This window comes from Macaca thibetana, chromosome 9 (assembly GCF_024542745.1).
Source record: "Macaca thibetana thibetana isolate TM-01 chromosome 9, ASM2454274v1, whole genome shotgun sequence".
Taxonomy (NCBI): domain Eukaryota; kingdom Metazoa; phylum Chordata; class Mammalia; order Primates; family Cercopithecidae; genus Macaca; species Macaca thibetana.
In genome coordinates, this window is record NC_065586.1 from 63,231,845 (window position 1) to 63,248,665 (window position 16,821).

Genomic DNA, 16,821 nt, shown 5'->3' on the forward strand with positions numbered 1-16,821 from the left:
TCCCTTCAAGTTTAAAAATCAAAGTGGAGGCCAGGCACGTGGCTCACACCTATAATCCCAGCACTTTGGGAGGCCAAAGCAGGTGGATCACCAGAGGTCAGGAGTTCAAGACCAGCCTGGACAACATGGTGAAACCCCGTCTCTACTAAAAATACAAAAATTAGCCAGGCATGGTGGCAAGTGCCTGTAATCCCAGCTACTCAGGAGGCTGAGGCAGGAGAATCACTTGAACCCAGGAGGGCAGAGGTTGCAGTGAGCTGAGATCGCACCACCGCACTCCAACCTGGTGACAGAGGGAGACTCCGTCTCAAAAAAAAAAACAAAAACCTCACTTCATGAAGATGAAGGAATGGCTGGCTGCCCTGAGGCAAAGGTGTGCACAAGACAGTAGCTTCTTTTTATTTTATTTTATGTATTTTTTGAGACAGAGGTTTTGCTCTTGTTGCCTAGGCTAGAGTGCTGTGGCGTATATATATATATATATATCTTGGCTCACTGCAACCTCTGCCTCCTGGGTTCAAGCGATTCTCCTGCCTCAGCCTCCTGAGTAGCTGAGATTACAGACACGTGCCAACACGCCCAGCTAATTTTTGTATTTTTAGTAGAGACAGGATTTCGCCATGTTGGGCAGGTTAGTCTTGAACTCCTGACCTCAGGTGATCCGTCCTCCTCAGCCTCCTAAAGTGCTGGGATTACAGGCATGAGCCACCACACCCAGTCTCTTGAACAAAATCAGGATTCTTCTAGAAAAGAGAAGGTAATATGGCCATTGGGTAGGGAGCTAGCAGTGTTTGGTATAATACCCTCCATTTCACCCAGACTCTCTCAGTAAATGACACACCATTCAACTCAACCAGTACTTGTAGCCAGAAACCTGGGACTCATCCTCAAGTCTCCACCTCTCTCCTCTTCCACGCTATTCAATCAATAATTCCATTGATTCTACCTTGAACACAGCTCTGTAATCAGCCTTCTCTTTTGCCACCCAAGTTCAGGAAACCACCACCATCTTTCATCTGGGGCCCTGCAGTGAACTGCATTGGTCTCCCTGCCTCTAGTCTTATCAAACCTCAATCCAAGTTCTAAGCTGCTGATAGTACCTTTTCTTAATGCAATTCTGATCATGTTATTTTCCCATTAAAAACCCTTCTTAAGTTTCCGATTGCTCTTGGGAGAAAGTTCAATCCTCATATAATGCCTTCCAAGGATTTCTAGCATTTGGCCCTATTTCTCTAGTCTCACCTCTTTTCTTTTTTTTTTTTTTGAGATGGAGTCTTGCTTTGTTGCCAGGCTTGAGTGCATTGGTGCGATCTCAGCTCACTGCAACCTCTGCCTTCCAGGTTCAAGAGATTCTTCTGCCTCAGGCTCCTGAGGAGCTGGGATTACAGGTGCGCGCCACCACATCCAGCTTATTTTTGTATTTTTTAAATAGAGACAGGTTTCACCATGTTGGCCAGGCTGGTCTCGAACTCCTGACCTCATGATCTACCGGCCTCAGCCTCCCAAAGTGTTGGGATTACAGGCGTGAGCCACCGTGCCTGGCCTAGTCTCACCTAACCGTTTTCTGGCTTTGGCCTTGTCCCCTTTGCCTTATTAATCCCATCTCATTCAGATTGCAGGTTACAGGTCACTTCCTTGAAGAGGTTTTCTGTTCCCATAATGTAATGCCCTGTACTTTCTATATCACTCTACTCACCCAAATTGATTATAATTATCTGTTGAAGTCTGTCTGTCCTCTAGACTCTAAGTTCTGACTATAAGGCCTATTAGGGCTACATCCCTACCCACCTATCACAGAGCATGACCACAGCAAGTGTTAAAAAAGACTTAGTTATAGATTTGAAAGTTTTCATGTTATAGGACTTCTAGGTGGTAGTTGACACCAAAATATACATGAGATAATCTAGACAGAGAGTATCTCTCTAGAGAGAGAGAGAGAACATGAGAAATAAGAAAGACAATGATGATTAAGATGATGAAATGAAGAAGACTGAGAGGGAGAATGAGAAATGAGTAGCAAAGAAGTAGGAACGGGCCAGGCATGGTGGCTCATGCCTGTAATCCCAGCACTTTGGGGGGCCGAGGCAGGCGGATCATGAGGTCAGGATTTTGAGACCAGTCTGGCCAACATGGTGAAACTCCATCTCTACTAAAGGTACCAAAAATTAGCCGGGCGTGGTGGCACACCCCTGTAATCCCAGCTACTCGGGAGGCTGAGGCGGGAGAATTGCTTGAACCCGGGAGGCAGAGGTTGCAGTGAGCCGAGATTGTGCCATTGCACTCCAGCCTGGGTGACGAGGCAAGACTGTGTCTCAAAAAAAAAAAAAAAAAAAAAAAAAAAAAAAAGAAGAAGTAGGAAGAACACGAAAAGAGAATGCAGTCATGGCCTGGCGCTGTGGCTCACACCTGTAATCCCAACATTCTGGGAGGCTGAGATGGGCGAATCATTTGAGGCCAGGAGTTCGAGGCTAGCCTGGCCAACATGACAAAACCCCATCTCTAATAAAAATACTACAATTAGCCAGGCATGGTGGTGCATGCCTGTGATCCCAGCTACTCAGGAGGCTGAGGTACAAGAATCACTTGAACCTAAGAGGTAGAGGTTGCAGTGAGCCGAAATCACACCACTATACTCTAGCTTGGGTGACAGAGTGAGACTCTGTCTCAAAAAAGAAAACAAACAAAAAAAAGAGAGTGTAGTTGCAAGCCAAAGAAGGAAATTAGAGACACCCAATAGGGTCACCCAGAGCAAAGGGGACAGGATATGGACTGGAAAGTGCCACTAGATTTGGTCACTGAGAAAGATAATATTTGAGAAGAGATGGACTCCTTCTCTGTCAAACTAACGTACTTAAGAAGGTATTCACCTTTTCATTAATTCCTCTACCCATTCGTCCAGCAAAGATTCAGTAAACATCTACTCTAGGCTGTGTACTGTGCTAGGCCCTAGGGAGACATAGTAGACCAAGGTCCTTTTGGGCCTATGGGCTCACTACACTTGACTGCAAAGGAAAGTTACAATGCACCAGGGCTGGGTGTTTTACCAGAGCTGGTACTGACTGGCTCTCTGAATACATTCGATGAAACAAGAGCCAGTGTGCAAGTTCAGAGGTCAGTGAGACTTTATTATCTTGCTGTGAGCTGGCAGGAGGCAAAGGGAAAGTGTATGTAGAACATTATTATTGCATCACTGCTGTCTCCTTAAGTCAGTCACAGATGAGAGTCTGGGTATTTCCAAGAAAATTGGTTCCATCTGCTCAAAGGCAGAAAAGTGATAGAGCAGTCCAATCAAAAGAGCATCCCCCTTAAAATATTCTCTGAACTTGATCCTACTTTTTTTTTCTTTTTTGAAACAGAGTCTCGCTCTGTCACCCACACTGGAATGCACTGGCATGATCTCAGCTCACTGCAACCTCCGCCTCCTGGGATCAAGTGTTCTCCTGCCTCAGTCTCCCGAGTAGTTGGGATTACAGGAGCGTGCCACCACGCCCAGCTAATTTTTGCATTTTTATTAGGGACAGGATTTCACTGTGTTGGTCAGGCTGGTTTCGAACTCCTGACCTTAGGTAATCTGCCCACCTCAGCCTCCCAAAGTGCTGGGATTGAAGGCGTAAGTCACCATGCCTGGCCTTGACTCTGATTAGTGACTAAACTATTGCTTCGCTATTTTTTTTTCCTGCCCTTTTGTTCTAACTGCAGTAAAACTGTGGTGTAATGTTCCAAAAAAACCAGTGAATCCCAGCCTTCTGAAAATTAACGGGTGTCAGTGGGATTTGGGAGTTGGACAGAGACAAAGGGAGGGACACCATAACTAACTGGAGATCTTACTAGGTTTTCATTTAATATTCATTTTTTACAATAGACATTGTTTTGAAAAGAAGAGTTTAATTCAAAATGTCCTTAAGACACATTATCTTTAATGCTCTAGAAAAAGTTATTTAAATAAATCCTGGCCATGAAAATTTTTTAACAAATAAAACTAGGCATTCTTTGAAATGTAAATAATAATTTTCTAATTTATATTGAGGATTTTGGACATACTTTTTTTCTTTAACACGTATGCCCGGGGAGGTAGGTAAGTGATGCAAATATTTGCCCATTGCCTCTATCAGACTTTAGTTTTTGGGGTCTGGCCTGACATGATGAAATATAAACAGGAAAACAAGCTCAGAGGAGCCTATCCCTAAGAGCAATCCTTCACGCGACTCTAGCTCACGCCTGGACCTTCCCAATGCTTCCATCTGAAGCCCCTGGGGACCCGGGTGGGTTAAGTAAGGTGGTGGGGGGCGGGTAGGGGAAAGGGGGTAGTAAATCTTCCCCCACTGGGGAGGGTGACAGTAACAACTTCCAGAGTGTTTACAAAGACCCAGGTTCTGCTCCAAGCCTTTGACGTGTATTAACTCGGGTAATCATCCCAGTAACTCATGAAATAGTTACTATTACTATCTTCACTTCCCAGATAAGCAACGGAGTCAGAGAGGTTATAGAAAGTGGAGGAGCGAGTACCTTACTGCTAGCCACTAGGGGCGTCAGTATGGCTCAACTTTGTTAAGACGGATCAGAAAAATGCTCACCTTTAAGACCGCAAGCAGGGCCTGTCTGGGGAAGCAGATGACTTATCATCGCCTTTTGAGATAAGGAATAGGTCTGCGGGGAGGAGTGTGTGAGAATCAAAGGTGAGTTCCCTGTGTGCGTGGTCGGCCGTCAACTCCTAGCTAGTCCAAGCTTAGGGCCTGCGCATTTGCCCTCCCGGGTCAGAGCCCAACGCCGAAGGAATAGAGCCAGCGCCGGCGGCAGCCACGTGGCCCAGATTCTGATCCCCCACTGTCATCGCAGAGGCTGGGCCCGAGGGGCGGGGCTCGGGAGTGCGGAGTGCGCCTGCGCACGGGGTTGGCCCGGCGGGGGTGGGAACGCTAGCGGAGCCGCGTTAAAGGCGCTCCCCGCCCCGCCCACCGGTCCAGTACTCGTAGTGCGCAGGCGCGGGGCTCTCTGCTTGTCTGTCGGCGCCGCGTGCGGGCTGGTGGCTCTGTGGCAGCTGCGGCGGCTGGACTCCGGCACCATGAGCGGCTTCAGTACCGAGGAGCGCGCCGCTCCCTTCTCCCTGGAGTACCGAGTATTCCTCAGTGAGTGTCTGCGGCCCCCGGCCCCTCCGCGCCGGTCCGCCCATTCATTCCCGGGCCTCGCCTCCCCGGGAGGGTGCGGCCCGCGTTCGGCCCCAAGTCTCCGACGCGTTGTGGGGCCTGGCCGGCCCTCACATTGCACACTTGCCGCCGCCGGTCGGGGCAGCGGGGGTCGCCTCCGGCCATCCCTCCCCGCTGAACGGCGATGGTCCCTTTCTCACGCCACCGGGTACCCGAACCTGGGCCCAAGTTTTGCATGTGTCCGACTCGGACAGGGTCTGATGGGAAAAGGAAATCACAGACCCACTCTAGAAAGGTGCCTGGAGGTAGCATAATGCCCGTAAGAGGATTGCTCAGTTTGGAGGGACGGCGACTCCGAGGGGGGGCAGTGACTTCCTAAAGACCTTAATTCCGCCGCCGTAGCTCAGATTATGGGCGCTGAGCGGAGCCAAGTCCACCCCCTCATTTTACAGAAGGGGAAACTGAGGCCCGGATCGGGAGCCTCTGTGAAGGCGCTGGACCGGTCCTCCGGGGTCCCGGTAGCGCTCCTGCCTCTCCGCCGCCTGTGTTCCCTCAGCGCCGATGCTGGGAATCCTTATGAAACAGAAAGCTGTTCCTCTCAAATCAAACAGATGACGTCAATCTGGAAGAATGACTGAGAAAGTGCCAAGTTTTTTACCTTTGCAGGATTCGGCGTCTAGGGGGTACCTACCCCGGGTCCTGCACCTAGGGCTGCACGGGGAAACCGGGAGGCTGCAGGCTGGCGCCCTCCACGCTCCTTAGGGCACCACCTTTTTTTTGGCCTTGTAGGTGGAGGAAATCTACTTGGGGTTTTTCTTTATCCTCTTACTCCCCCCACCCCCAGCTATACTAGGAGTAGATTATGGGCGATAACGGAGGCGTTCGTAAATGTGTCACCACAAGCGCTTCTATTTTAATCTCTTTACAGTTTTATTTGGAAGGAAATGGGCAGGTACCTCGAACTCTGAGTTGGTGTATGAAGGACCGGGAAGCGGGGAGTAGAGGGGACGAATGGGAATAGGCATTGAAGGAACAAAGCTCCTAGCAAAAAGTAGCCTGGTGCGGGAGGAAAAGGAAAGTGAACCGTAAAGCAAACATCTAGCTGAAGGTTAACTATCAGAAAAATCCAGGAAGCGTGAGAACTACCCACCCCTCCCCATTTTATTTAATTTTGCAATTAAGCAACAAGGGCAGTGCAGTAACTTTTGACTAATAATTCATGGAAGTGTTTTTCTGGAAATAGTGTTGGCTCCAGAATTTCTCTGTAGGAAGGGCTTACAGAGGTGACTGGTTTGAAGGTGAGGGGTGGATCTTCAAGCTGTATATGCAGAATAAATACACTGCTTTTACTTAGGTTATTTGCAATTAATATTTTCTCTCTCTATATGTAATATATATGTTATATATATCTTCCGTTATGGGAGACCAAAGCTACTTCTAGAATTTGGCACTAGCTGAAGTAACTGTTTTTGTCGAGTGGAACTCTCTGGAACTTAAGCAATACTAATAATTAGAACCCACTATATAGTTATCAAATTTTAAGTGCTTTATCCTTCCTTAATATAAATAAACTTTTTTTTAGCTTTGTAATATTACATTTGTCAGTTTCTCTAAAACTGATAGAGGACTGGACAGACTGCAAAGTCACAATTGACCCTAAAAGGACTTTTATGTTTTATTGTTTGTGTTTTGAAACAGAGTCTCGATCTGTTGCCCAGACTGGAGTGCAGTGGTACTCTGCAACTTCAGCCTCCCGGGTTCAAGTGATTCTCCTGCCTCAGCCTCCCGAGTAGCTGGGATTACAGGCACTTGCCACCACGCCCGGCTAATTTTTGTATTTTTAGTAGAGACGGGGTTTCACCATATTGGTCAGGCTGGTCTTGAACTCCTGACCTCATGATCCGCCCACCTTGGCCTCCCAAAGTGCTGGGATTACAGGCGTGAGCCACTGCGCCCAGCTTAGTGTGAGAATAATATCTTGGTTTAAAAATGTGTACTGGTGGAACACATCCGAGCTTAAGATGGTGGGGTCAGCTTCACATTCTCAGGAACTCTCCTTCTCTGGGCCAGGGAATTAACCCGAGCAGGCATGGTGGCCTCAGCTTTCACCTCATCAGCAGTGACCGGTGTGGCCAAAGTGGCCAGGGTGGCCTCTAGCCGTGCCGTAGTCTTACCCCTGGCGAGGATTGCTACAGTCGTGATTGGAGGAGTTGTGGCCGTGGAGGCTGTGCCCATGGTGCTCAGCGCCATGGGCTTCACTGCGACGGGAATCACCTCGTCCTCCATAGCAGCCAAGATGATGTCCACAGTGGCCATTGCCAATGGGGGTGGAGTTGCCCCGGGCAGCCTTGTGGCTACTCTGCAGTCACTGGGAGTAACTGGACTCTCCGGGTTGACCAAATTCATCCTGGGCTCCACTGGGTCTGCCATTGTGGCTGGCATTGCGAGGTTCTACTAGCTCCCTGCCCCTCGCCCTGCAGAGAAGAGAACTGTGCCAGGGGAGAAGGCACCCAGCCATCCTGACCCAGTGAAGAGCCAACTATCCCAAATATACCTGGGGTGAAATATATCAGATTCTGCACGCCCAGAGGAAAATAAGAAATAAAGATGAATTGCTGCAAAAAAAAAAAAAAATGTGTATTGGTTGGGTGCAGTGGCTCACCCCCGTAATTCCGGCCCTTTGGGAAGCCGAGGTGGACAGACTGCTTTGAGCTCAGGAGTTGGAGACCAGCCTGGGGAACATGGCAACACGACCTCCCTACAAAAGATACAAAAATTATGCAGGCATAGTGGCTCATGCCTGTAGTTCCAGCTACTCCAGCTACTCAGGAGGCTGAGGCTGGAGGATCACTTGAGCCTTCAAGAGGGAAGCAGAGGTAGCAGTGAGCCAAGATCACACCATTGTACACCCTCCTGGGTGACAGTAAGAGACCCTGTCTCAGGAAAAAAAAAATGTGTACTATGTGCATTTAGTACTACAATTAATTACAGTAATAACTTTTTCTAATTTATTTTGCAGAAAATGAGAAAGGACAATATATATCTCCATTTCATGATATTCCAATTTATGCAGATAAGGTAAGGCATCCTTGTCTTTTGGACACAGTCTGTTTACTCAGATCAACTAGTTCTACATATGAATTTTCTTATATGTCTCTCAACAAGTGCTTAAAATGCCTCGCTGTGCTGTGAGTTAAAGGTCGGTTGATTAGACTGGGCGTGGTAGCTCATTCCTATAATCCCAGCACTTTGGGAAGCTTAGGCGGGTAGAGGCCAGAAGTTCAAGAACAGCCTGTCAACATGGTGAAACCCTGTCTCTACAAAAAATACAAAAATTAGCCAGGCGTGGTGGCATGTACCTGTAGTCTCAGCTACTTGGAAGGCTGAGGTGAGAGGATCGTTTGTGCCTGGGAGGCAGAGGTTGCAGTGAGCCGAGATGCCACCACTGTACTCCAGCTGGGTGACAGAGTGAGACCCTGTCTCAAAAAAAAGACCATTGACTAAATAAGAAGTTAGTCTTAAAACTAGATTATTTAGTTAAAGAAGCAAATATAACTTGGGGAACGAGAGGAGGCATAAAAGCAAAAGTATTTAATCTGTCTTGGTAAAAAAAAAAAAAAAGAAAAGAAAAAATTACATTAGTCCTTTTTGTATGTGTATTTGGAACTAAAGTCGCAATACTTCATTACTGGTTCTAAAATAAACCAGGTAGCCAGCACAGAATTTTGACTGTGGGAACTTTATGAAATAGTAAAAATAAACTAGATTATTCAATGAGTATAGGAAAATTTAGTAATGGGCTAGTACAGTTAAGATTTGCACAGTTAAGATAGAGTTAGTAAAGGTAGGCACACAGACTTCTAAAAGGAAATAGCTGTTCCTGTATATACCAGTGAAAAGAAACCTAACCGTAGCACAGATTGGTAGGTTTACCACAAATTGGTAAAAAACCTTTACTTTTCTAGGGGGAAAAAAGTCTACAACTGTATACACCAGAATAGCTTAGTGTGGGGCGATTGTAATCCCACTTAGGAGGCTGTGCTGGGAGGACCACTTGAGCCCAGGAGTTTGAGACCAGACTGGGCAACATAGCAAGACCCTGTCTCAGGAAAATAAATAACAATAAAAATATATATCAAAATATTTATGATTCATGGGACTGCCCGTGACTCTTGGTTTTATTTTTGTTTTTGTCTTCTTATATTGTCTAATCTTTTTACAAAGAACATGTGTTATAAGTACAACTTTAAACATTTTAAAAAAACCCATCTCTTCTTAGCCTCCTTTCCAATGGAAGTAGTTTGTACTGTATTTAGCAACTTGGCACAAGGACAAATATCTTTTTCTTTTTCTACCTTTCAATTTTTTTCCTTCAGTACGGAAGTTTGATTCACATTGAGTACAAAGGTTTTTGAGTTGTAAGAATTACATAGGTTATTGACCTTCCTTAGCTAGATGTCAATACACAACACACGTGAACATCACTTTGCAATGCACGTCTAGAATAATAGTAATTTTGTTCTTGTGTGTGCTGTCTTACTGTTTTTCTGGGCGTGACTATTAGATAGAAATAGACAAATTCATTGCACTTCTACCAGGAAGTTTGCTGCAGTTCTGTACTGCCAGAAATTCCAAATTTTGCATTGCTTCCAAGGAGCCTTCCTGGGTAAGACTCCAATTGGAGGCAATGGAGCAAACAGCCCCAGGCCAATTATGTGCCACAAATACAGGAGGGACCTCTAATTGGCATGTGTTTTTCCTGTGGGAGTATCAGCATTGTATTTATTCAGAAACTTGAATTTGTTACATCTGATTTCCTGGGAGTTGATATAAACTGCAGAATCCTTCCCTCTTGAATTGGCCCCATTGGGTTGGCTTGAATTATCTGCTTGTTGTATTACAGTATGTATACCATACTGTAGCATCTCAGACCATTTTGAGCAATGAAGAGGTATAAAATGATGACCCTAAGTTTATTGATAATACCCTGGCATACAGGTGTGCTACAGGAAGAAAACATTTTCTTGACATAGAGCTGTTTTCCCAGTGTTCATAATTGATTGTATTCCTACCAAGGACCAGAATGATCATAGATGTTTTGGTACCTACTCTTATTGCTGCTTCAAGTTACTCCAGAATAGGAAACAAGCTACATTTTGGTGTCCTGTTAAATGTGTTCACTTAGATTACTTAGGGACACTGAAGTCTTATAAGGGACTGGTTGTGTCTATAAAGTGGATTACTCAAATGAAGACTCTGCCCTTGGCCTGCCCTGTCCCAGCTCAAAAGCACAGGCTCTTATGACTCTGGATTTTACCAGTGGTCTAGACCTCAGTGGACCTTGGGCAGGAGCCTTCCTGTCTGACAGGCCGGAAAGAATTCTTTTGTTTTGTTTTTAAGGAAGTTACTTGTTTAAAACACAAATAAAGGTGTGGTAGACATCATTTTGGATTATAGCCTTTAAAAAAAAATCTGATTAACTTGATTCGTTAGAGTGTGATTTTCTTTCTTTTTTATAAAAAAATCCATTGTGATTAATTTTACATGAATACATTCTTATGAGCTTGGCCTTGGACTTTGTTCCTAATGTGGTCAGTCGTCTGAGGGATGATAATGGGGGAATGTTGATCAAGTGAGCATGTACCTTTAACATGGCTCAGCCAGCTCCACTAAGGAAAAATGTCCAAGGACTCATATCCATATCAGACCTTTTTTTTTTTTTTTTTTTTTGAGACAGGGTCTCACTTTGTCACCTAGGCTGGAGTGCAGTGGCATGATCGTGGCTTACTGCAGCTTATACCTCCCAGGCACAAGTGATTCTCCTGCCCCAGCCTCCCGAATAACTGGGACCACAGGCACATACCACCACGCCCAGCTAATTTTTCTATTTTTTTGTAGAGATGGGGTTTCCCTATGTTGCCCAGGCTGGTCTCAAACTCCTGGTTTAAGCGATCTGCCCACCTTAGCCTCCAAAAGTGCTGGGGTTGCAGGCGTGAGCCACTGTGCCCAACCCATATCTGGACCTTTTAATGTGGCTATTCAGTTCGGCATATGCCGTTAGGTAATCAGTCCAGCCAGTTCTGGAAAATCTTTTGACTCGGGTACCCTGCTTTGATTATTACCAAATCCAGTGGGTAGAGAAGGTAAAGGCAAGGGCTCACTGGATATTTTTAAATTGCAGGGATGTCCTTTGCTCTGGATCAATTTTAGGATCAAATATAAAAGCACCTATAGCTCAGAGTATCTTCTAACATAAAACTTCTGAGATACCAGAAATTTTCCAAAACATGGTAATAAACAGTATGAAACACTGGGTAGATAAAAGCTTTCTGTAAATCTTAAAGTGCTCAAATATCATGACCTGATTTTTTAGTTTTGGAAATCAGATATTTTTCTATTCCGTATCTTAAACTTTCGTGTTAAATTCTAATTCTGACAATGTAGGGTTCTGTTTTTTTCAGGTGATTGTTGGGAGCATATAGAAGCATGTATAAATATGGAATATGTGTTTCTTTTTTTCCCTTCTGAAAGAAAGTCAAGCCTCTAATCAAACAGATTGATGCTTCAGAAACTTAAAAGAATATTATCTACAATTTGGCATAAATGCATTTTTCTTGGGAATGTTTCCATGGTCAAAATTGTTAGTCATTGCAAAACAGAAAAGTTTGACAACTGGAAATGCAGACCCTTGTGCTTGATATTATAAAGACATTAAAATAAACAGATTATGCTTAGAATATCTGTTTTCAAAATGTAGTCATCATAAAGCTTATCTGAAAAGAAAAAATAGCAAAAATAGCAGCTTTTTCTTTCCTCCCCCCTTTTTTTTTTAAAGACAGGGTCTCACTCTGTTACCCAGGCTGAAATGCAGTGGTGTGATCTTGGCTCACTACAGCCTCCACCTCCTGGGCTCGAGCAATCCTCCCACCTCAACCTCCTGGGTAGCTGGGACTACAGGTGCGCACCACTGTACCTGGCTAATTTTTTTGTATTGGTAGAGACAGACTTTCGCTGGTCCCGAACTCCTGAGCTCAAACAATCCACCCACCTCAGCTCCCAAAGTGCGGGATTACAGGCATGAGCTACCACACCCAGCCAGCAGCTTATTCTTAATTATGACATGACAAATTAAGTTATTGCTCTACGTAGGTACATATGGTAGTGTGTAGTAGCAAATACAGGCATTTATTTGAGCTGCAATGAGTAGAAGATCTATGTAACTGGAAAACAAATGAGTATTTCTAAAAGTTTTGTGTGTATGTGTTTTAATTTCTTTAATAAGTTAATGATCTCCCTTGGAATCTTAACACAATTTTTTGAGCAAATGTTTTTTGGGTTGGTATAAGTCATGTCTTTCTTTACTAAGTCACAATTCTAAGTGAATAAGGGGCACAACAGTGTGAACTTCGGTCATCGTGTTTCTTTCTGATAGCTTCTCAAATAGACTTCTGTCACTGTTGATGAAATATTTCAGGTATCCATATACTTTTAACAAATTAGAGTATATCCTTCTAGAATCATATTACCAACTTTACAGCCAGAACAGAGTTAAGAGCCATTGTCATTTGGTGAGCAGTGAATAAGGTAAAGTATTGTTGGAAATGATGAAATCTGGTATACCTTTTCGAAAGCATCTTTATGGGGATGAAACATTTTCTTTTAACTACATGAGTTCTTCTGATAGGGATTTTATACTCCAAAACTAATCTAGAAGTTAAAAAAAAAAAAAAAAAAGGAAAGCTTGGTTTGGATTAGCTTCTTGCTGTATGTTTATTCTCTAGATAAATTTAGAAGAAAATTCTCTCCACCGCTACTGTTTTTTCTCCAAATTTTATTGCAAAACAATAAAGATTTAAAAACGGGGGGTAGACTAGGTGCCGTGACTCATGCCCATAATTCTAGCACTCTGGGGGGCCTAGGTGGATGAATTGCTTGAGTTCATGAGTTCAAGACCAGCCTCAGCAACATGGTGAAACCCTGTCTTTACCAAAAAAAAAGAAGAAAAAAAAGTTTAGTTGGGTGTGGTGGCAGGTGCCTGTGGTCCAGGAGGGCTGAGGTAGGAGGATCACTTGAGCCCTGGAGACGCAGGTTGCAGTGAGCTGAGATCGTGCCACTGCACTTCAGCCTGGGTGACAGGTGAGACTCTGTCTCAAAATAAATAAATAAATAAATAAGAGTGATGGTACCAGAGGGTGATTTTTGTGTTTCTTTCTAAGCCTGGTATTTACTAGATTTCTGAAGTTATCTAGAGAAACACACAATGAGTCAACTTGAAAATGCTAATGTCAGCCACTTGGTGTAATTCTGTAGTATAGTTCATCGAATTTACCAAATCCAGGGTTAGAAATAAGTCTCAATGCCGGGCACGGTGGCTCACGCCTGTAACCCCAACAGTTTGAGAGGCCGAGGTGGGCGGATCACCTGAGGTCGGGAGTTTGAGACCAGCTTGACCAACATGGAGGAACCCCGTCTCTACTAAAAATACACAAATTAGCTGGGTGTGGTGGTGCATGCCTGTAATCCTAGCTGCTCAGGAGCTGAGGCAGGAGAATCGCTTGAACCCAGGAAACTGAGGTTGCGGTGAGCCAAGATTGCACCATTGCATTCCAGCCTGGGCAACAAGAGCGAAACTCTATCTCAAAAAATGAAATAAAATAAATAGATAAGAAATAAGTCTCAATAAGGACACATTGAACTTAACTGCTAAGATTTAAAGATGAGATGTAATTAAATTAAGAGCATGTTCCCTATATATGTACTTAACTGCGTTAGTAATACCAGCCTACCAAATGGCCATAGCCTGGTCATTAGTAAATGACTTGTCAGACTACTGACTTGGTCCACAAGACTCTAACCAGTTTGGAGATGAGACTGGCCCTCACTATATTACTGTAATTAATATTCCTGTTTAATTAGTGAAGTTATAAGCCTAACCAAGATATAGGAGATATTTCTTCTATTCCTGAAACATTTTTATTTTAAATCTTTTTGATTAATGGAGTGATACAATGTAGACTTGTTGAGTTGCCAATTTCCTTAGAATCTGGACATCTTTAACATTTTGTTGTAACGTCTTGACTACTTGATAAAATGATTATAAATCTGGGAAGTAAAATAGACTTTTATTTTTTTGTAGAGACAAGGTCTATGTTGCTCAGGCTGGTCTTGAACTCCTGGCCTCAAGCGATCCTCCTGCCTCAGCCTCCCAAAGTGCTGGGTTTACAGGCACAAGCCACCATACCTGGCCTGAAATAGATAGTTATATTTCTGACTTTGGGAAGTCAGAGGTAAAGTTATAGTTTGCCTTTTCCCGTATCCGCCACTGGTTTATCAGCAAGGTAATTATTGGGTTTATCAAAATCATCCCTTTAGGGAGACTTAACTTCCTTCTTTTCTGAAGCTGTTAACAGAGCTGAGAGCTCTGATGCCAGACCAATGACTGAGACTCCAAAGCATGGTAGGATTGGAGGATGCATTCTGGGAAGTCCTAACAATGGGGGTAACAAGATAGTAAATCCAAGATCCAGCTAAGTAACAGTTGAAACAGTTGGGATTAAAGAAGAAGGAATGAATTTGTAACTGAGTAGTACTAAATTTCTTAAAATCGCTATTTTTTAAGTGCATGAATATTGGAATCATTAAAACGCATAAAAACAGTACAGTTTTATAGCAACTCCGTTGCTATAAAATTCATTGAATTTCTCATATCAGTTGCCCTGAAAAATCCTAAATATCACTGTTGTTCACCTAGTGGCAACTCTGAATTATTAGCCAGGATGTCTATAAGAAAGTTGTTCTTTAGTAGTAATTCCTGCTGAAGTATGTGGGACACCCCCTCCTTATAAGTACAGAGTTGGGCAGGATGGCTTGCACCTGTAATTCCAGCTACTAGGGAGGCATAGACAGGAAGATCGCTTGAGGCTAGGAATTAGAGACCAGCCCGCTCAACATATCCTGACTTCATCTCCAAAAACATAATTAAAAAACAATTAGCCAGGTGTGGTAGTGCACACCTGTAGGCCCAGCTACTCAGGAGGCTGAGGCAGGAGGATTGCTTGAGACCAGGAGTTGGAGGCTGTAGTGAGCTATGATTGCATCACTGTACTCCAGTCTGGGTGACAGAGTGAGACCTCGTCTCTCTCTCTCTTTTAAAATTTTTTTTTTTTAAGAGACAGGTCTTGCTATGTTGGTCAGGTTGGTCTTGAACTCTTGGCCTCAAGCAGTCCTCCTGCCTCTGCCTCCCAGAGTGCTAGGATTATAGGCATGAGTTGCCACGCCTGGCTGAGACAAGTATTACTACAGCATCTACATGAATTTGAAAGTGTGCTAAACATTGATTTTTACAGATGAGTCACTCACCCCAAGCTGTAGCATGAGGCCTACAAGCTGGAGGACCTGATATAGCAGGCGAGAATTCTACCCCTGAACCACCACCAAGGCTACCAGCAGGAAGTATCTGATTTGGAAATCCAACGCTTTGGGAGTTAAAATAACTTTTATTTTGTTCATTGCTAGTCTTCAGAGCCTGGAAAAGTACCTGGCACATCCTGGTGGTCCACAAAAAATATTTGTTGAAAAAAATCAATGAATTGACTCTGGCTTTTGCAGGTACTCCCTGCTGTTTTTGCCCAGCTAATTTCTTCTTCTTCTTTTTTTTTTTTTTTCTTTTGAGATGGAGTCTTGCTCTGTTGCCCAGGCTGGAGTGCAGTGGTGTGATCTCGGTTCACTGCAACCTCTGCCTCCCAGGTTCACGCTGTTGTCCTGCCTCAGCCTCCCGAGTAGCTGAGACTACGGCGCCCGCCACTACGCCTGGCTAATTTTTTTGCATTTTTAGTAGAGATGGGTTTTCACCGTGTTAGCCAGGATGGTCTCGATCTCCTGACCACATGATCCGCCCACCTTGGCCTCCCAAAGTGCTGGGTATAATCCCACCTATAATGGGTATAATCACACCTATAATGGTGTGAGCCACCACGCCCGGCCTCACCCAGCTATATTTCTAAAAAGCACCAGACCTTCAGGCTTTTGTTCGCTGTAGAATTCTCTCACCATTTTCTGAAGGATGTTTTCTTCCTTGTTATTTTTTTCCTTCCCATTAATTATGTAGATTTATGTTATTAGGTAATACTGTTTTGAGAGTCTACACATATTTGTCATTTAATGCTATTAAAGTGTTCAATATAGTTTCTAAACTTTGAATTAGTTATTTCAGCTCTATTTGCTATATCTTTCTTGAAGCAATGTATTCATTTGGTGGCTTTTTTTTTTTTTTTTTTTTTTGAGAGGGAGTTTGGCTCTTGTTGCCCAAGGTGGAGTACAATGGGGCGATCTCGGCTCACTGCAACCTCCGCCTCCCAGGTTCAAGCAATTCTCCTGCCTCAGCCTTCCCGAGTAACTGGGATTCCAGGAATGCCTCATTATGACCGGCTAATTTTTATATTTTTAGTAGAGACAGAGTTTCTTCATGTTGGTCAGGCTGGTCTTGAACTCCGTATCTCAGGTGATCCACTCGCCTCGGCCTTCCAAAGTGCTGGGATTACAGGCGTGAGCCACAGCGCCTGGCCTGGTGGCGTTTTAACAAAATTAACAGCTAATCTTGGCGAGCTCTTCAGTTGATCTTTCATGTCATAACAGCTCCATCTTGTGAATCTTTAGGGTACTGCTACTGAAAACCGAAAGC

General features: G+C 44.2%; 3 protein-coding genes across 4 annotated transcripts in view; all 3 read left to right on the plus strand.

Annotated features, from left to right (window-relative positions):
- Positions 1-16,821, plus strand: part of SAR1A (secretion associated Ras related GTPase 1A) — a 537,387-nt gene that overhangs the window by 452,575 nt on the left and 67,991 nt on the right. The gene's annotated exons all lie outside the window — the stretch shown is intronic.
- The window catches only part of PPA1 (inorganic pyrophosphatase 1), a 478,362-nt gene that overhangs the window by 443,638 nt on the left and 17,903 nt on the right, over positions 1-16,821 (plus strand). The window contains exons 2-3 of the mRNA XM_050803669.1: positions 4,990-5,123; positions 8,161-8,219. Coding sequence (XP_050659626.1) covers positions 5,060-5,123; positions 8,161-8,219 — 123 coding nt within the window. The 5' untranslated portion in view covers positions 4,990-5,059. The remainder of the gene's footprint in view (positions 1-4,989; positions 5,124-8,160; positions 8,220-16,821) is intronic.
- LOC126962537 (interferon alpha-inducible protein 27, mitochondrial-like) lies at positions 5,685-8,144 on the plus strand. 2 transcript variants are annotated; one of them, XM_050803690.1, is made up of 2 exons: positions 5,685-7,200; positions 7,316-8,144. In XM_050803690.1, the coding sequence occupies exons 1-2, from the start codon at positions 7,131-7,133 to the stop codon at positions 7,597-7,599; spliced, it is 354 nt and encodes a 117-aa protein (XP_050659647.1). In that variant the 5' UTR covers positions 5,685-7,130; the 3' UTR covers positions 7,600-8,144. The 2 variants fall into 2 exon arrangements, with proteins under 2 accessions (XP_050659647.1, XP_050659646.1); XM_050803689.1 differs by having other exon boundaries at positions 7,117-8,123.

Coding starts and splice junctions, on each gene's coding strand:
- LOC126962537 (XM_050803689.1), top strand. CDS start 7,231: ATGGTGGCCTCAGCTTTCACCTCATCAGCAGTGACCGGTGTGGCCAAA.